Source organism: Merops nubicus, unplaced genomic scaffold (genome assembly GCF_000691845.1).
Source record: "Merops nubicus isolate BGI_N331 unplaced genomic scaffold, ASM69184v1 scaffold5651, whole genome shotgun sequence".
Lineage (NCBI taxonomy): Eukaryota > Metazoa > Chordata > Aves > Coraciiformes > Meropidae > Merops > Merops nubicus.
In genome coordinates this window covers 9,961-26,356 of record NW_008590211.1, presented here as the reverse complement: position 1 = coordinate 26,356, position 16,396 = coordinate 9,961, and the positions used below count along the sequence as shown (strand labels likewise).

At 39.5% G+C, this 16,396-nt stretch overlaps 1 protein-coding gene across 1 annotated transcript in view; it reads right to left on the bottom strand.

Annotated features, from left to right (window-relative positions):
* The window catches only part of GRIK1 (glutamate receptor, ionotropic, kainate 1), a gene marked incomplete at its 5' end in the record, with an annotated part of 73,873 nt that extends 58,274 nt beyond the window's left edge, over nucleotides 1–15,599 (bottom strand). The window contains 3 exons of the mRNA XM_008949842.1: nucleotides 5,240–5,421; nucleotides 12,904–13,161; nucleotides 15,432–15,599. Of these exons, the coding sequence (XP_008948090.1) occupies nucleotides 5,240–5,421; nucleotides 12,904–13,161; nucleotides 15,432–15,599 (608 nt within the window). The remainder of the gene's footprint in view (nucleotides 1–5,239; nucleotides 5,422–12,903; nucleotides 13,162–15,431) is intronic.
* Nucleotides 15,600–16,396: the final 797 nt, after the last annotated feature.

The following is a 16,396-nucleotide window of genomic DNA, read 5'->3' as shown; positions in this document are numbered from 1 at the left end:
TCATCTTGACAGCGCAGCTAACAAGACCAGAGAAGCAGAGGTCCCAGCACAGCATAGCTATGATGTTTTACAGCCAGGATCCCAAAAGACTGTACTCTCACTAGTAGCCTGTGCTCCTGTATCTTCCAAGCTCTAAATAAAGTTTCTGAGACAATGGCCACATCTACTTCCATGGAGAGCTGCAGTTAGATTTGGGAACTGAAGTGCACTGCCAAATTTCAAGGTGCCACATAATTTCTGTGCTCTCTGCCACACAATTTCTGTGCCCATGGTCTTTGCTGATGTCTTAACCTCTTGCCATCTCATGCCATTCAGCAGAAACCAGGTGAACATAAGAGGACATTTCCCCAGCAAAACTCCCTTATAAAATGAATAACAGAGAGGAGAACCTTTAAGCTGAGTGTCTGTCTGCTTCCCATCCTGGGGCCTGGGGGATCTGGAAAGATCTGCCACTGGTATTTCTCTAGTGGCAATGAGGATAAAGCTAATCCTGCCTTAGCAGAGAGTGGTCTTCAGCCTACCTGACAAGTTACTAGAAGAAGCGTACTCAAGAAATGAAGTTTTATATTCTCACATTTTTTATCGTGCCTGTAACGTATACTATGATGACACTTAGTTTTCATATTTTATATTAATTGAATTAATTATTTTGCTCTTTGTCTGTCATATAGTGAAAGTGAGCATAGAAATCTCTATAAATTGCTTTATTTATGTCCTAATCCCTATTAAACATACAGTGCACTTCCTAAAATTTATTTCAGAGGCATGGAGGAAGGAGTAGATAATTTAAGCCTAGTAGCAACATAATCCACAAGTGCCTAACAGTAAAATCTATGTCAATTATTGGTTTGTTAGAAGAATAAATTGAAGGTTTACCATAACAACTAAACCTCTTGAACTAAGTTCCTCCTACAAAAAGGTGATGTCATACTAAATACAGTGTGTACAAGATATATTGGAATATTCATGCATAAAACAGATTGCAGTTTGTAATAGGTAGATTTAACTGATTTATAAGATTGGTTGCCTAGTTTAGACAGAACATGAAACCTCTGTCCACAAAATATTTCAGATGAATGTTGTAAGCATCAGGTTTTTCCCTAAGAAAGTGTTTCCAGCTTCCTTGCATAAGGGATGCATAAGAGACTCAGTCCCACTGATCTTGGACAAATTCAGAAAGTGACTTAGGCTTGGAAAGGAAAGAGGTGCTAAGCACCCTTTGGAACAGAGCAGGACAGATTGCTGAAGTCAAACAGAGAGGCTCCTATAGAGCTTAAGCTGATCCTGAGCAGGACTTTGGAAATCATGGTTTTACCCTAAAAAGCCACAGCTGCACTTAACTCTTGTTTTTGGCATCTAATTATCTAGCAGATCCTTCTTCTTGCCAGGTGATTTGTCCAGTCTTCATGCATTTTAAAACTCCAGGAGACAAGATTTTCAAGTAGACTATGGGAGAGTCAGACCAGCTCCAATTTCACCAACCAGCTTTGATGGTTCAGTACATCTTGTTTGAAAACCCTGCTGGCATAACTTTCCAGTTCAAGTAATTTCAGATTATCCTGATCTCTGTGGAGTGGGCCTCTTTGGGCAGCAAAGCAGTTGGTTTGAATTGTTACCTGGTACAGGCAACAAAGCTGGAAAACGTCTTTAGCCACCATGCAGCAGTTGCATGAAGTTACCAACCTTCATGAGGGAATATGGAGAGAAAATGCAGAGTGACTATCCGAAAGGGCAGCAATTAATAATCACAATATCCTCTTGCTCTTTCCAGATCTGGATGATGAGAGGACCAGGCCTCATTAAACTGGTTGGAGACTGTGAAAGACTGTGCTTTCTGCAGCATTTCAGAGAAAAAGGGGAAATGTGTGAGTTCAGGGAATAGGTTATTCAGCTATGTGCAGGCTTTGTATTTTGTTTAAATTAGGTTATTGATTTGCCTGTTCTTGTTGAGCACAAGGAAGAAGCGTGTCTCAATGGTATTTTAGTTGAAGCCATAAATAAGCAATATAGTCTCATTTAAGAGAAGAAATCTGTCATTTGTGCTGTTCTGTAAACAATAAGTTGAAGGAGGCAAGAGGTCACCTCCCTTAGTGCCACAGCCCAGCAATGCAGCTGGGTCAGGTAGCTCCATGCTCCCCAGAACAGCTCCATATGCTAACTCTTTTGGGACGTACTTTCAGACATGTCAATCCTTTTGCTTCCAGAAAGAGCTTTTAGGCATCGCTTGCCCTCCTTTCCAGGGCAACAAGTCACAACACAGCTAGTGCCCCTCTGAGCACTGGTGCAAGCAGCTTCTGCTTGCAGAGCCATCGCTGCTTCCACCAAGCCCAGCAGCATGGGCACTGCTGGAAGAAGGGCAGCAGCTTTTCTGCCCTGCCTGTGCCTTCATTTGGGAGGAAGACTGGTGTCTGGCAGAAATGCTGCTGGCAGTATGCTTCACTGCCTCACAGCAGGGAGATGTGACTAGAGGGAAGTGAGGGGGAACATCTTGCCTCTCTCCTAGAGACTTGGAAGAGTTGAGGGACTCTGCCTGCTTTGGCTAGGGATTGTCCAAAGGAGATGGAACAGATCCTGGTGCAGGGGTGGCAACCTTGGGCTTGGAAGCAAGGAAATGCAGACCCTTGTGTAAAGCTTTTAGTGGAGAACCTGTGCAGGCTCAGAGAGTGAGGAAGACACAGGAATCAAGCATAAGCAGTGTTGGGTATGTGCCTGTGTGACCCTGCTGCAGTTTTAATCTGTAAAATACCTTCTACCACCCAACCCACTGAAAATCTACGCTTCCTTTATTTATCTTCACCTGCATGGGCTACTCAACATCTGCTATATTATTGTAAATACAGTAGGCAGACAAGAAATTGTTGCTTTGGGGACAGGCTTAAATGGATGCTTGTTCTGATTTCTACTCCTATCAGGAATCTTATATAATTTAACAATGATATGTATTTTTCCTATAATGTCTATTGGATCATTTACAAAGTAAATAATATTCTCTACTAACATTGCAGAGTTTTCTTAAAATAATTTTGATAGTATTCTCTTTAACATCTTGTTTTCATTCAGTATAAAATTATATAGGGGTTTCTGTGTGCAGTGCTCAGAATGTGAACCACAGCACTTCCGGCAGCTAACCTATAATCAGATGTGTCATATGTGATTTCTGAGCCCTCCACACCTGCCCATTTCACAGATGCCTTTGACAGTGTGGAACTTCAGCACATTAAGTTACTGCTGCTAGCACCTAGATTCAGCCACAGAACTATCTCACATAAATACCATTTCCCTTTTCTTTCTAGCCCATATTTATGTTGTTTCCTTTCCCCTAGCTCTGACCCACAATTGTATCTCTTAATTTCCCATTTCTCTTCCACACTGCCATTCACCATCCTTCCCTGAGTTCTTAAGGCATCAGAGAGCATCACCTGTATCTGCAGACTGTCAGTTGTCTCCTTGATGCATTTCCCACACAAACCGTTCTGCCACTTCGCCCTGTCTTAGTGCATCTTTTAGCACTTCCTCTTCTTATTTTGACACTAAGTTTATTTTTCTTATTTTTATATGCTCAGCCTTGTATTTTTGAAGCTTTGTGCCTCCTGCAGTGTGCCAGACATCTGCACTTTTTTCTTGTAGATCCTTGAAAATTTGTGTTGTCAGTTTAACTCTTCCCCCGCAAATCTCATTTTGGAGCAGCTTGTACATGCTGTCATGTTTTAATGCTTTTGGACAGCCCTACAGGGAGCAGACTGAGGTGACAGCAGCTCTCCTGTGCACCCCCCTCCCCAATTAATGTTACTTGCTACAGTGCACTCTTCATCACATGAGAAAGCAGCTGCACGATTGTGCACCCTCCCGTTGCTCTTCCCTCACACTCCCAACATCATGCCTGCATCTGGCCCTGCTGTAGCTTAAGCATATAACTTGAACCAGGAAAACTCTAAAATTTAACATAGGCCAACTTTTCTGACAGCAATAAATCTAACTCTGCCAGTTCATGAGAACTTCTGTGCTGTTCTCAGCAGTGTTGCCTCTGATTTAGGACATCATTCTGCACATCTGTATTCACAGAACCAATATTCTCTAGTCTGGAGAGGATGATTTCAGGCTCCTCAGACTAATGAAACCAGTAAGCTGTCTTTCCTAATTTGTTACAGAATGCTGCTCTGCATAACTTAAATATTTCAGCAAAACATTCTGGGTTGAAAGTATAGGTTTTAACCTTTATGCTATGCCCCATAGCTGTACATTTACATCAGTGGAACCTCTCTTCAGGGATTAGTGTTTCCCATTAGACTGACTGACAGTAAAACCATCAACCCTATGTACCTACCATTGTAGCAAAAAGGGGAATACCTTTCACAATGGATTTTTTGCTAGGTATTATTGTCTATAGGTCAATGAATTGCAGAAGCCTGTGCTTCAGATTTTGATTGTCTAGAAATATATAGTAAGTGACAACAGTAAATTCTAATTTACACCACTCTTTGTATGCCCCTGGTAATGTCCCAGCCCATTAACATCAGGCTTTGTGGTGTTTCTCGTTGCCTTGTGTGGCTGTCCAGCTTTCACACTTAGGTCAGTGCCATGTCAGCCCTTGCCCAATAGCATCTATTCCTGTTCCAAACTATAAATCTTTCTTCTGATTCAACCTTCTTGATGTACTAAAGTTTGAAATGTAACAAGGTAGTGCCAGCAGACCAAATCTTGCTACGTTGCAGGGAAGTGAATGAAGAGCTATGCTCTTGTTTGCAGTGGACTCATGCCCTGTTGTTACTGTAGTCAGCATTGAACCTGATGTGCAATCTCTGTGGAGGCAATAGTTCAACATGATCTGCTTCCCAAGCACTTTTTTTTTTTTTTTTTTTTCTTAGGGGAAGATATAAAAACTGTATTGATTAAACCAGGACAAGCTAAAATAAATGCAACAATCTTCCTAGTCAAGCAGAACCTGAAATGTTAAAAAGAAATGCATATTTCCTTCTGCAGGATATATATGGGTTTCACTTCAGACACCAATATTGCTGCTGCTCCTTATGGCTCTGGGAAGCCCTGAGGTCTTGCAGAAGTCTCACTACACATGCTGCTGTGTGTTCCGTAAGAACTTCTGTCTCTGGTATTAACAAGCCTATACCCTAATTGGTAAATGCATTCAGATTTAGTGTTTCCCAGAAAATAAAAGTCAGAGAGGCTAACAGCTTTTGTGGTATAAAATGAGTGTTGTGGTTTTTCATCCCTTTCCCCTTACCTGCTTAAGGATTTCTGCTGCCGTTTCATGTGAGCAATCAAATATCACATAGAACTCCTTGCCCTTCTTCATCTCCTTGAGTAAAGGCCTGGCGTCTTTATTCCCAGAGGGCAGTTGGCGGATTTTGATCTTAATGTTGTATCTAGAAGGGGCTTTGATGAGCTCTTGCAGGCGAATTAGACCTGAAAAATGATATGCAATTATACAACTAACCATTCTGTGCAATGCGTGTTTATTGTCACCTAAACAAGGTCTCTTATCAGCCCCAACATATTTTACATAACCAAAGGGTAGTTGTTATCTTCATATTTGCACTTCTAAATGAGTGCACCCTCAGCAAATCTGCTGGTGGCACCAAGCTGTGTGGTGTGATAAACACGCTGGAGGGAAGAGATGCCATCCAGAGAGACCCTGAAAAGTTTGAGAAGTGGGTCTGTGTGAACCTCAGGAAGTTCAACAAGACCAAGCGCAAGGTCCTCGATCTGGGGTGAGGCAATCCCAAGCACAAATACAGGCTGGGCAATGAGTGGATTGGCTGAAGCCCTGCAGAGGACTTGGAGGTGTTGGTGGATGTTCAGCTCTAGGGCCCCCCAAAATAAGAAAGACATGGATCTGTTCGAGCAGGTCTAGAAAAGGGCTACAATGGTGATCAGAGGGCTGGAGCTCCGGCCCTGTGAGGACAGACTGAGACACTTGGGATTGTTCAGCCTGGAGAAGAGAAGGGTCTGGGGAGACCTTATAACGGCCTTCTAATACTTAAAGGGGATCTACAAGAAAAATGGGGAGGGACTTTTTATTACAGAATGATAGGGGTTAGAAGGGACCTCTGGGGATCATATACTCCAACCTCCTGCTAAAGCAGGGTCACCATGTCCAGGTAGGATTTGAAAGTCTCCAGAGAAGGAGACTCCACAACCTCTCTGGGTAGCCTGCTCCAGTGCTTCATCGCCCACAATGTAAATATTTTCCTTACTTTTAGGTGGAACTTTGTGTGTTCTAGTTGGTGCCCATTGGCCCTTGTCCTATTACAGGGGATCATAGGAAGGAGACTGGCCTCATCGGGGACTGTAGTGATAGGATGAGGGATAATGGTTTCAAACTGAAAGAGGGTGGCATTAGATTAGCTATTAGGAAGAAATTCTTTACTGTGAGGGTGGTGAGATTTTGGAACAGGTTGCCCAGGGACATTGTGGATGCCCCTTCCTTGGGAGCATTCAAGGCCAGGTTGGATGGGGCTTTGTGCGGCTGAGTCGAGTGGCAGGTGGCCCTGCCCATGGCAGGGGTGTTGGAACTATGATAATATTGTTATAGCTTTTCCTTGTCATGTTCAAACTTGGCTTCAGCATCTAAATATTCTGAAACAGATTTTAATTGGGTGACTGGCTGTGCTAGGTGAGCAGCTGGACTTGATGATCTTAAACGATTTTTCCAACCTAAATGACTCTGTGGCTATGGAACATGTTTGTATTGATGTTCTATTGCTACAGTTTATTGCAAAAAGGATATAATGCTTCTTCCCTGTCAGCTAATTATTATTTCAATATAAAACAACAGAAGTATAGAACAGAAGAAACTTCCTTACTAAATTTACTACCTAATGTGAAGCATGAGCATATGAGAGGTGATGTAGAAAAGTGTTAAATGGCCAGTACCTCCTTTGTGTGGCTTAGAAGCCAGTCGTTAGCCTGAGTACCACTTACCAATAATTATTCTTACTTGCCAGCCACATGGCTCTCACTGCCCTCGTTTCAGCATACATTGCAATACACCTGAGAAGGGCCCTTAAATTTTTCTTATTATCTGTTCAGAGACAAAAAGCCTTCTGAAGAATTGACTTGCATAAAGTCACACAGCAAGTCTGAAATCTTACAAAGAAGTGAAATCTTTTGAGATCCAACTCTATACCTGTAAACACAAGAATGTGATTTCTAAGACTATGTCTTCAGCTTGTGCAAACCTACTTGGCTTATTTGAAGTCAGTAGAGCTCAACCAGTTGGAGAATTGCCCGAGTGTTTAAACACAGTGCAATTCTACTAGCTAATTCAGCACTCCTAGGCAATTTGTACTGCTTTCAAAACCTACGTAAGATAGTTAAGAATTTTTTGAGGTGTGTGATTAGTGTCTCTCTTATTACCCATGAATGTAATTTGCCCACAAAAAAAAAATCATGATCTCCTGTTGAGTGAAAGTAAAAGGCTGCCTTAAAAATATGTATGAAGAGAATACAAGCAAGAAACACGTCTTAAACAAAAATCAAACAAGCTATTAATATGAAAAAACTCATCACTCTACTGTTGGGATTTGGTATATATATGTTTTGTGCATGACTGTTCTTTGCTGAATGGTCCAATGGTGTATATATAAGGCAAGATGAAACATTACTATTTCTTCTGAGGTTAGTGAATGAATGCCTCCTCTGTTGAGGACTGTTGGCTTTCACTCAAGTACTGAAAATGGGTTTTGAAAAAAAAATAATCTTTTCCTCCGCCTCCAACGCTGGGTCTGTTCTTTGCAGGTTTTCAAGTATCAACAATCAATATAGAACATTAAGCATCATGAGTATTCAAATGTAAATTACTGCAAGTGTTGTGAGATCAGAGCCTGGCTGGAAGCCAGGCTGTGTAAATATGAAACAATTTGAGATCATTACTATGAGAATGGGGCACAGGCTTCCAACACTGACTAACAAGTAGGTGAGTATGTAATCTATCTGTAAAGCTGTAGCTTGGTTGTATCATGCACTCAAGTGTTCAGCCCCTTACCACAGTGTCTTGACCACTATAACAAGCAGGAGGTCTAAGAGGGAAAATTGAAATATGGGAGGAAGAGTTCATCATTCAGGGAATCTTACATCTTATCCACAGCCTCAGACTTAGTGTTGTTGTTTCTCTTTCCAGGAGCAAATGTGCAAATAATAAAGAGTAGAAGAAAAAGGATTTGCCCACCCATGTCCGTCTCCTTTTTTGGGGGAATGAAAAAGCTGTGTGCCCTAAAATATCTTCTTTGGCTACATAAGACACAGACATTGCACTTGGCATAACTTCTTCTACCACATGAAGTGAAGGCAAAGCCTAGCTACAATGACTGAAGAGAAGCGTTGAAAAGAACTGCAGTTATTTTTTTGTGGAGGACCAGGAAAAAGCTTGAATCAACTGACTGCCAACATAATTATGTTAATTATAATTGTAATGTAAAAAATAATGCCAGCACAGGTGAATAACCATCAGTGATCTCCTTATTCCTCCTCCTCAACAAATCCAGACCCTTGGACATGATACCACCAAGCCTTAAATGTGAAGTGGTTAGTCTGACTCCTGGAGGGAATGGGGAAGTCCTGGGCAAGTGCAGTCCTCAGGACAGACACTTTTCTGTTGCTTGGTGAGGTCACCTACAGCTTAGCCTGCAACAGGAAGAATGCATTTTAGACTGCCCATGAGGTTGGGAAGGAAGTAGCAACCTTGGTTAGAAGGGCTCAAAAGTGATGTATCCTGGACATTGAAAGGTTCGATTTAGGAATTCAAAACAAAGGATATATAAGGATGGAAACCAGACTTGTTTCACTAACTTCCTTGGCCTCCTCTCTGTATTCTGCTTAGAGAAGATGAGGAGTTTGATGTATTTCCCCTTCTCAGCAGCTAGTAGGTTTAAATTATTGAATTCAGGGAAGACAGATCAAAAGCAGAATGAAACTTCATTGAAGGCAGTGTTATTTCTTTTGTTTGAGTTGTTGATAACTGATACAAAGTCATGTGTCTGTTACAGATCAATGTGCCAAATAACACAGTGCAATAGTGGGATATTAGAAGGAATCTATTACACACTGCTAAATTAAACTAGAGAATGGGATACCTATCCAGTTCTAGCATGTGGAACAATACATCATGATTTATGGTACCTAAGTTTGGGACATGCATGCTCAATGTATCATGCAATCTCTTGCAAGGCTTTATTAGGTTGTCTTTAAACTTCAGGAGACAATTTTTTTTTGCCTTACACAAAGGCATTGCACTTTATATAAACTAACTCTTTTTTAACACCTTGATGAAAAATGAAGAGTAATTAATAATCAGAATGAAGGCTGATTATGACCTGGGGACTCTGAACATAAGGTGGGTTATGCTTGATATGGAAAAAAGGAGCACGATATCAGCTTGATAAATAAATGCATTCACTTAGGAGTTTTGTTTTTCTCTAGCATTGGAAAGCTATAGACATTAATAAATGGGATGAAAATTTCAGGAAAACTATGAGATGCTTAAATAAATATTTACTCTGTAGCCAGAAGCCATTAATTTACTATCAGGCAAGATGACTTTGGCTGAAAGTCCATCTTTCAATGGCACAGTAAGGACAGCAATTAGAAATAAATTCAGCTGTAGTGTGCTTTATTATTCTTATTTCTATTGAAGTCCAAGAGTCAGGAGGGTAAAAATCTGATCAGCTCAACTCAGGAAACATGAATATACTTCACAAATGTAAGTGCCTTTGGAGGAGACAGTAAAGTGGCTTAACATGATGCATTTGGCATCATTTACCACAGTATTCAATAAGAAGTATCTTATCAAAAGAGTAAGCATTTCCTATTCTAAGTGTAATTTTTAGCACTATTGGTTGCAAGTTTTCTAGGCCTGTTTATATAAAATTTGCTGTTAAGGGAATATAGCTCTGTATCACACCCAGTGCCTTTGTTTGGTGTTAACAAGTTCTGTTGACACAGGTAGCTTCCTAGAGGTAAAGCATTTGCCCCTGGGAGATTTCCATCTTCATATAGCATACAACTTGCTCATGAAAAATGTAGGCCTGTAATATAATCATTTGCCTGATCTCAAAAAACAGATGGCAATGAGAAAGCCTTATTCAGAAGCAGGGTTCTGTGAAGGCTGGTGCTAAGCCATTCAGGTATTTGTAGTGCTCTTGTCTTTGTATGAACTCCAAAATCATTGACTGGAAAAAAGTTATGGTTGAAAAACTTTTGAATGTCAAAAACTGGCAGCACAGTAAATAGTGTTTGAGGTAAGGAGAGTAGGCACAAGTGATTTGGAAACATGAGCTGACTCAGATGAACTGTTTTTTTTTTTTAACATTGTTCAGCCCAGACTCATAACTCCATTTCTGTTAATGGGTGTGTCCATGCAGCAGGGTAAACCATCACTACAGGAGGTGGGCAACTACAGGCTGGCAAACTGGTACAGTATGTGGCCTCTGTGCTGAAACTGGCCATGATGGCATGTGAGCTTGTAAGCAGTGCTCTAGTGTGAAGGATGAAAGCAGGATTTTCTACACTTAAACTTCAAAATAAACTCATAACCTGGAGCAGGGCTAATCTCAACATAAATAATCTGCATATGGATCATTGGAATTTCATTGTTACAGCTACGAGTTCGTTGTTTGCTTAGAAATGGAGCTGCTGTTTACATACAATTAGTGTCTAAGAAAAAAAATAGGTTAATATGGTTTTTCTTCTTGTGGTGTAGCAATGTCAAATATGAGAGACAAGAAATAAAAAGAGCTTGAGCTGAACGGTGTCACTCTAACCTCAAATCCAAAGAGCATTTATATTGATCAAAGTTGAGATGTTTACTTTCCCAACTCCAAGTTAATAAAATGATTGGTGATTAATTCACCTTGTAAATATCTCTGCAAATGAAGTTTCTTTAATATCAGTTTTGTTACTGACTACGTACATAGCACTTAGTGTTTTGGAATGCTAATTTGGTAATAGAGTAGACATCTTCTTGTTTATCTATATTTTGGTATACAGTGCTAGGAGTCCAGCAGAAATCCTGCCAAGCTAGATTATCATAATGGAAGTGCAAGAAGACCATGGCAACAAGCCCAGCCTGACTTTTTCTTTCTCTTCTACCTCCAGCCTTTTGGTGTAATCTCCCAGTCCAAGGTGAGCAGAACGTTGGCACAGAGACCTGCCTTTTCGACTCAGTAGGACAGTTTGTTTTTAGCTTTAAGTTGAGTTTGGGGTTTTTTTTGGTGTTTTTGGTTGTTGTTTTTTTTTTTTTTTAAATCAGAATTCTGTCTTTCAGACACTGTTTTACAACATGATTTTACAAGGCATGTTTTTTTATTCTTTTTTCATACTCCCTTTAAAGGCTGAGGCAGATGCCTGAGTTCATGGTGCAATCAGTTTTGGTTTATGCCGTTATCAATGGCAATTGATTGTCAATTTAAATGTTACTTCCACATTCTTAGAGCTCTAGAAAATGCTATATTTACATAGATAGTGGAAAGAGAAAGAGGAACACAAGTCTCAGAGTAGGACTGTCAGTGAAGTCCTGTATTTGCATCAATGATTGCTAATGCACAGAGGATTTTTCAGAAATATGTATGGCTGAGCCATACTTTTACCACAAAAATACAGTGTTGAAGGATAGTGATGAGAGTTTACAGTGGAATAACTGTCAGTGTAAGTCTTATTTAGTTGTCTCTATTTTCCTCATCTCTACAGATACGATGTCCTCAAGAAAATATTTTCTGCTGCTTAGAATGTGCCTTTACCTTTAACTTTGTGCTCTGCAAAAAAAAAATAAATTGGTTGGCAGGCCTTGCTTGGGTTTTCCTGTGTTTTGACAGAAGAGCTATAGACCTCTCTGAGCTTTTAACGGCTTGTTTCCATGCAAATCTTTTCTTGTGAAGCTAGTTTATGGGCCCTTAATACATGATTGAGTCTGCAATGCAGGAAAGATTATGTTCCCTGCAGTCACGCTTGGAATAAATTTTGATATGTAATGTTGCTGGACAGGACTCCTTCTGAGAGCAGTTTAGGTACACAGTCCTCTCAATGACCAAAGCAGCTAATGAATTTCTCAGAAACAAATTCAATACAGTATATGGTATCACCTACAGGGGTAATAAAGCCTGTATATGTAAAGACATGCAACAGACTTCCTTATAACAACATTCTTCCACAGTCTCCATGTATTAAAAAACCCCAAACAAGTCCTAGTCTCTAAGAAGTTTTTAAATCACTTGTTCTCAGGAATGAATGCATTATTATCTCTTTTCTTTTTTTCCCTGCAAATAAGAAGGGACACAATACTGATATTAACTGACTATAGTATGTTGCTGGACAGTTATGACTACTGTGTGTCCCAGGGGGAGGTTCTTGTTGCAAAGACTGAAAGATCTCTGAGATAAGAGTCCCGGGCTGGAAACATTTACATGAATTGCAACTTTAGGATTCAGTCTTCAGTACCCAGCTGACAGTGGGTTGACTGTTTCTGAGATAGTTTCAATGAACAAGGTAGTTTCTACATTAAAAATTGTGCAGCTTGAAATTTGTGGTTGTAGATGCATCCCTTTTAAGGTTGGCCTTTCACTGAGAATGGGAATCCCTTATCAGCCCCATACTAGAAAATTTATCAGTTTGATGCTGTGCTATTTGTTCCACAAATAGGAAGTAAAACATAATTGAGTATTCAGAATCCAGGATCCTGGTGACTTCTTAAGGTCTGGTTAAATGAACAGCTTTCCAAAAGCCACAGCAACATAAGGACAGCTGAGCCTTAAAAGACCCTTTTCTTCAATATCCTGGGGAAAACTGCTGTAAGCTTGCCAAACTGAGCTATTACAGGCACTCTCTCTCACCGAATTTATTGATGTATGTACATTAATAAAAGTACATGATCTGCAGTGCACTACTACTACTTACCTGTGCTGTCTTCATATACAACTGTTACTATTTTCCACTTGTAGTATAGTACAAGATCTAAAACCGCTCTGCTGATGGCTGAATAGTCTGGATAGAGGTTGATATAGAATGCATCTTTGTTATCTACTGTAGGGTGCTTCCATCGGGTCTGAATGTGTGGGACTTCAAGTGCGTTGCAAATGGACTGTACTGCGCTGACAGAGGAGCTGTGAGAAGGCCCAAACAGAGCAGCTACACCAAGAGCAAGCTGGTCACATGCTGAGGAGGAGAGGAAGAAGATGTTAGTTGGCAGAAGCGAGTCACTTGTGTGATGTTTACTGAGATCATTTATTTTCCATTCATCCCCATAATTTCAAAGCGAGAATGGGTAACCATGTTGCTCCCAAAACCACTGAGAGATCTGCAAATTTTTCCAGAAAATGTCTTTACTGATTAGCATTATATCCTAAAACCTGCTTGCTACAAATAAAAACCAAAACAACTTCTCTGCTCATTACCTTCAGATCTCATCGATTCCTAAATTGCCTTTCTCAGAGTGGTATTATCCTGGAGAAACCAGGAGCTTCCTGGCTATGGGCTTGCCAAAGGGATGTCATATGAATTAAGTTTCATGGCAGCATGTCAGAAAATATGTTCATGGAATCACAACAGACACTATGCAGATTCTTTCCCTGACTGGAAACCTACTACCAATGTGAGTTGCTTTAATTTTAAGCTGCTGAACGTATACAAAGTAAAGGGCACTATGATTCATGATGCTCTATAATCTGTGTTTGCAAAACAAGCAGTAAAGCCTAAAGCCCTCAGTAATGACACAGGGAAATAATCAACACATACTGACATTTTAATACCTTTCCAGTCAAATGCTAGTATCAACAAAGGTTTTTTTCTCCTTGTGCCTACATCTCAGCCAAAAGAATCCCTTCTGTAGTGTCTTTTAATTTTTCTTTCACTACCATGTCTTTTCGGGCTAACAGACAGAAGATGAAGTAATACAGGTTACTTTTGTCTGTTAGCAAAATTTACTGCAAATGTTTCTAATAAGGTCTTTATCGACTGGGACAAAGCCCTGCACTGAGATGCAGTGCTGTGCTCTTTGTAAGGTAGGTTTTTTTTTTTGTGGAGAAATTCAGAAATGATAGTGGTTGGGTGAAATACTAAGTACATAAAAATCTACAATAAGATGAGATTTGTAAAATTAATATTTAGCTCTCTGAAATTAACAGAATATGACAGAAAATCAATTATTTTCTGTTTCCCATCTACAAATGAGTGTTTTACAGGCAGCATAAAATGCACAGGCTTTCAAGGTTTAATTCAGAAGGTTTCTTAAAGGATCACAGATATTAATGTGCAAATTGCATAAATAATATCAATAATTCATGATGAGAAGAAATTACTACTCTCTGAATTGATTCCTTGCATATAGATTTACAAAAATATTTACAACAAAATCCTTCCTGCAGATTAAATGGAGAAGGTCCTTTCACTATAGTCACAGAAGAGATTCTCACTCTACAGGGTATCTAAAATCCTGTGTGTTTGGATTATATGGATTACAAATCCAGCATACTTGATTTTTGATAGCGTATAGTTCCAGCACATATCTGATATTTGAAAAAAAAAAATGCAGTAAAGAGATTTTAAAGTCATTTTTGATGTTCTCCTAAAGCACTCTCCTTTTTTTCCAGTCTTTAGTAAGAAACTAGAGTACCACAGGAAGAATTTAGTAACTCAGATGTTTGGAGAGTGGCAGCTCATGAGAATTCTAGTATGATTCATGATGTGAAGCATGTTCATTTTCCAGCCTTCATTTGCCTCATAGTAGAAGTATCTTTTGCCTTGTAGAAAGCATATCTTGTATCATTCACTGCGACAGATGTTATAGTGAACTGCAAAGCACATCTACAAAGTCTTAGTGACTTACAGGTCTTTGTCCAGACTTCTTTGCATGAGATTGTGTGCACACCATGTAAATTCAGGAACTAGATTGTTCCTGAAAAAAAAAAAATCCCAACTTATCCACTCTAATTCTTATAGTTGTTTATAACAGAGATATTCACTTCTGTCTCTAATCCTCTGAAGCATTAAGATTACAGGACAGGGAGACTACTGGCCTCTGTTCTTTAAAGGACAATAAAAATAATTCAGTGTAAACAATGGATATCTGTGTATGTTAATTATGGGCTGTGACACCCTCCTGTGCTCCCTGATAGTCCATGATCATATTCTACAGAATTCCAAGTGGCAAATGTTTGGGGTTTTTTTGAAAGAAAAATGGGTTGGACTTGTCACCTTCCATCTGGGGCTCTTAGCATGCAGAGAGTATGTTTGGGATTTTTTTATCAGAAACTAGATGACAAGTGAAGTCCAGCTTCATTCATAGTTCAAATAACTTTGAAAGATGAATTTTATGTTGCCATTCATATATACATGTTACAAGCAGAGCAAAAAAGAAGAGGGAGACTTGGCTGGGGAAAGGCAGTACAGAACACGTATGGTACTGACACAGTAAATGAGATAATTACCTCTCCTTGAGGCTTCAAAACTATCAAAAAGGTTAATTCTCTGGATGTCATAGGTTAATGTGGTATTAGGCATCAGTGTTCTGTTTCTATTAATGTTGGTGACTGCAAACTTGAAAGCCAATTCTTCAATATTAACAGGTTCATTTTCCACAGTTTCAAATATCCCTCCTGTTGAAACAGAGATAAATGAGAAGTATTATTCACCTCTTCATCACTGTATATAAAAAAAAAGAAAAATAAATTATGAGCAATAATAATCTGAGTGTTCATAAAGGAAAACAGTTAAAACTGCTGTTAAAAGCACTACAGCCAAAGCATATTGGATCATTAGTTTTTATCTACAATGTCACTGTAGGTTAAATCAGTATTATGAATGTTGTTTAGACAAACATTTGTGAAAGGTGATGCATGTTTATTATTCAGGCTTTTCAAAAGAAAAATTTTAAATGCCTATGAAAACTTACATTGAGTTCTCAAGTACTGAAAGTGGCGGTACGCATAGGTCTTGTTCCCCGGCTCCAATATAACCTATTTTAGGGATAAAACTTGGGTGTGCTGGAAGTATTTTCTGAAATGTTTCTGAAAATCTTGACAGTACAAGATACATATCCAGAAGTTTCAGTAGAAATGAGTTTCTAGTGGAGGTTAGTGCCTTAGTAGGGCTTTGGGTTTTTTTATAAAACCTGGGCAACGTTGCTGGCCATTTGCTCAGGGGAAGGTCAATATTTTTACTTTTTCAAAGCTTGTTGCTGAATGAAATGAAATTTTTTATACAAAACATAACAAACCCACACACTGCTCCCACAGAAAGTTTCACCTTTGTGCCAAAGTGTGAAGTGTTCTCTGCAGTGATGAAGTGTCTACCAGTACCATGATGGCACTGGCTTAAAGGTCTCCTTCCAAGGACTGTACTGGATCTAGCATAATTGCTCTCAAATTATCATTCCTCTAGACTCTTCTTTCAA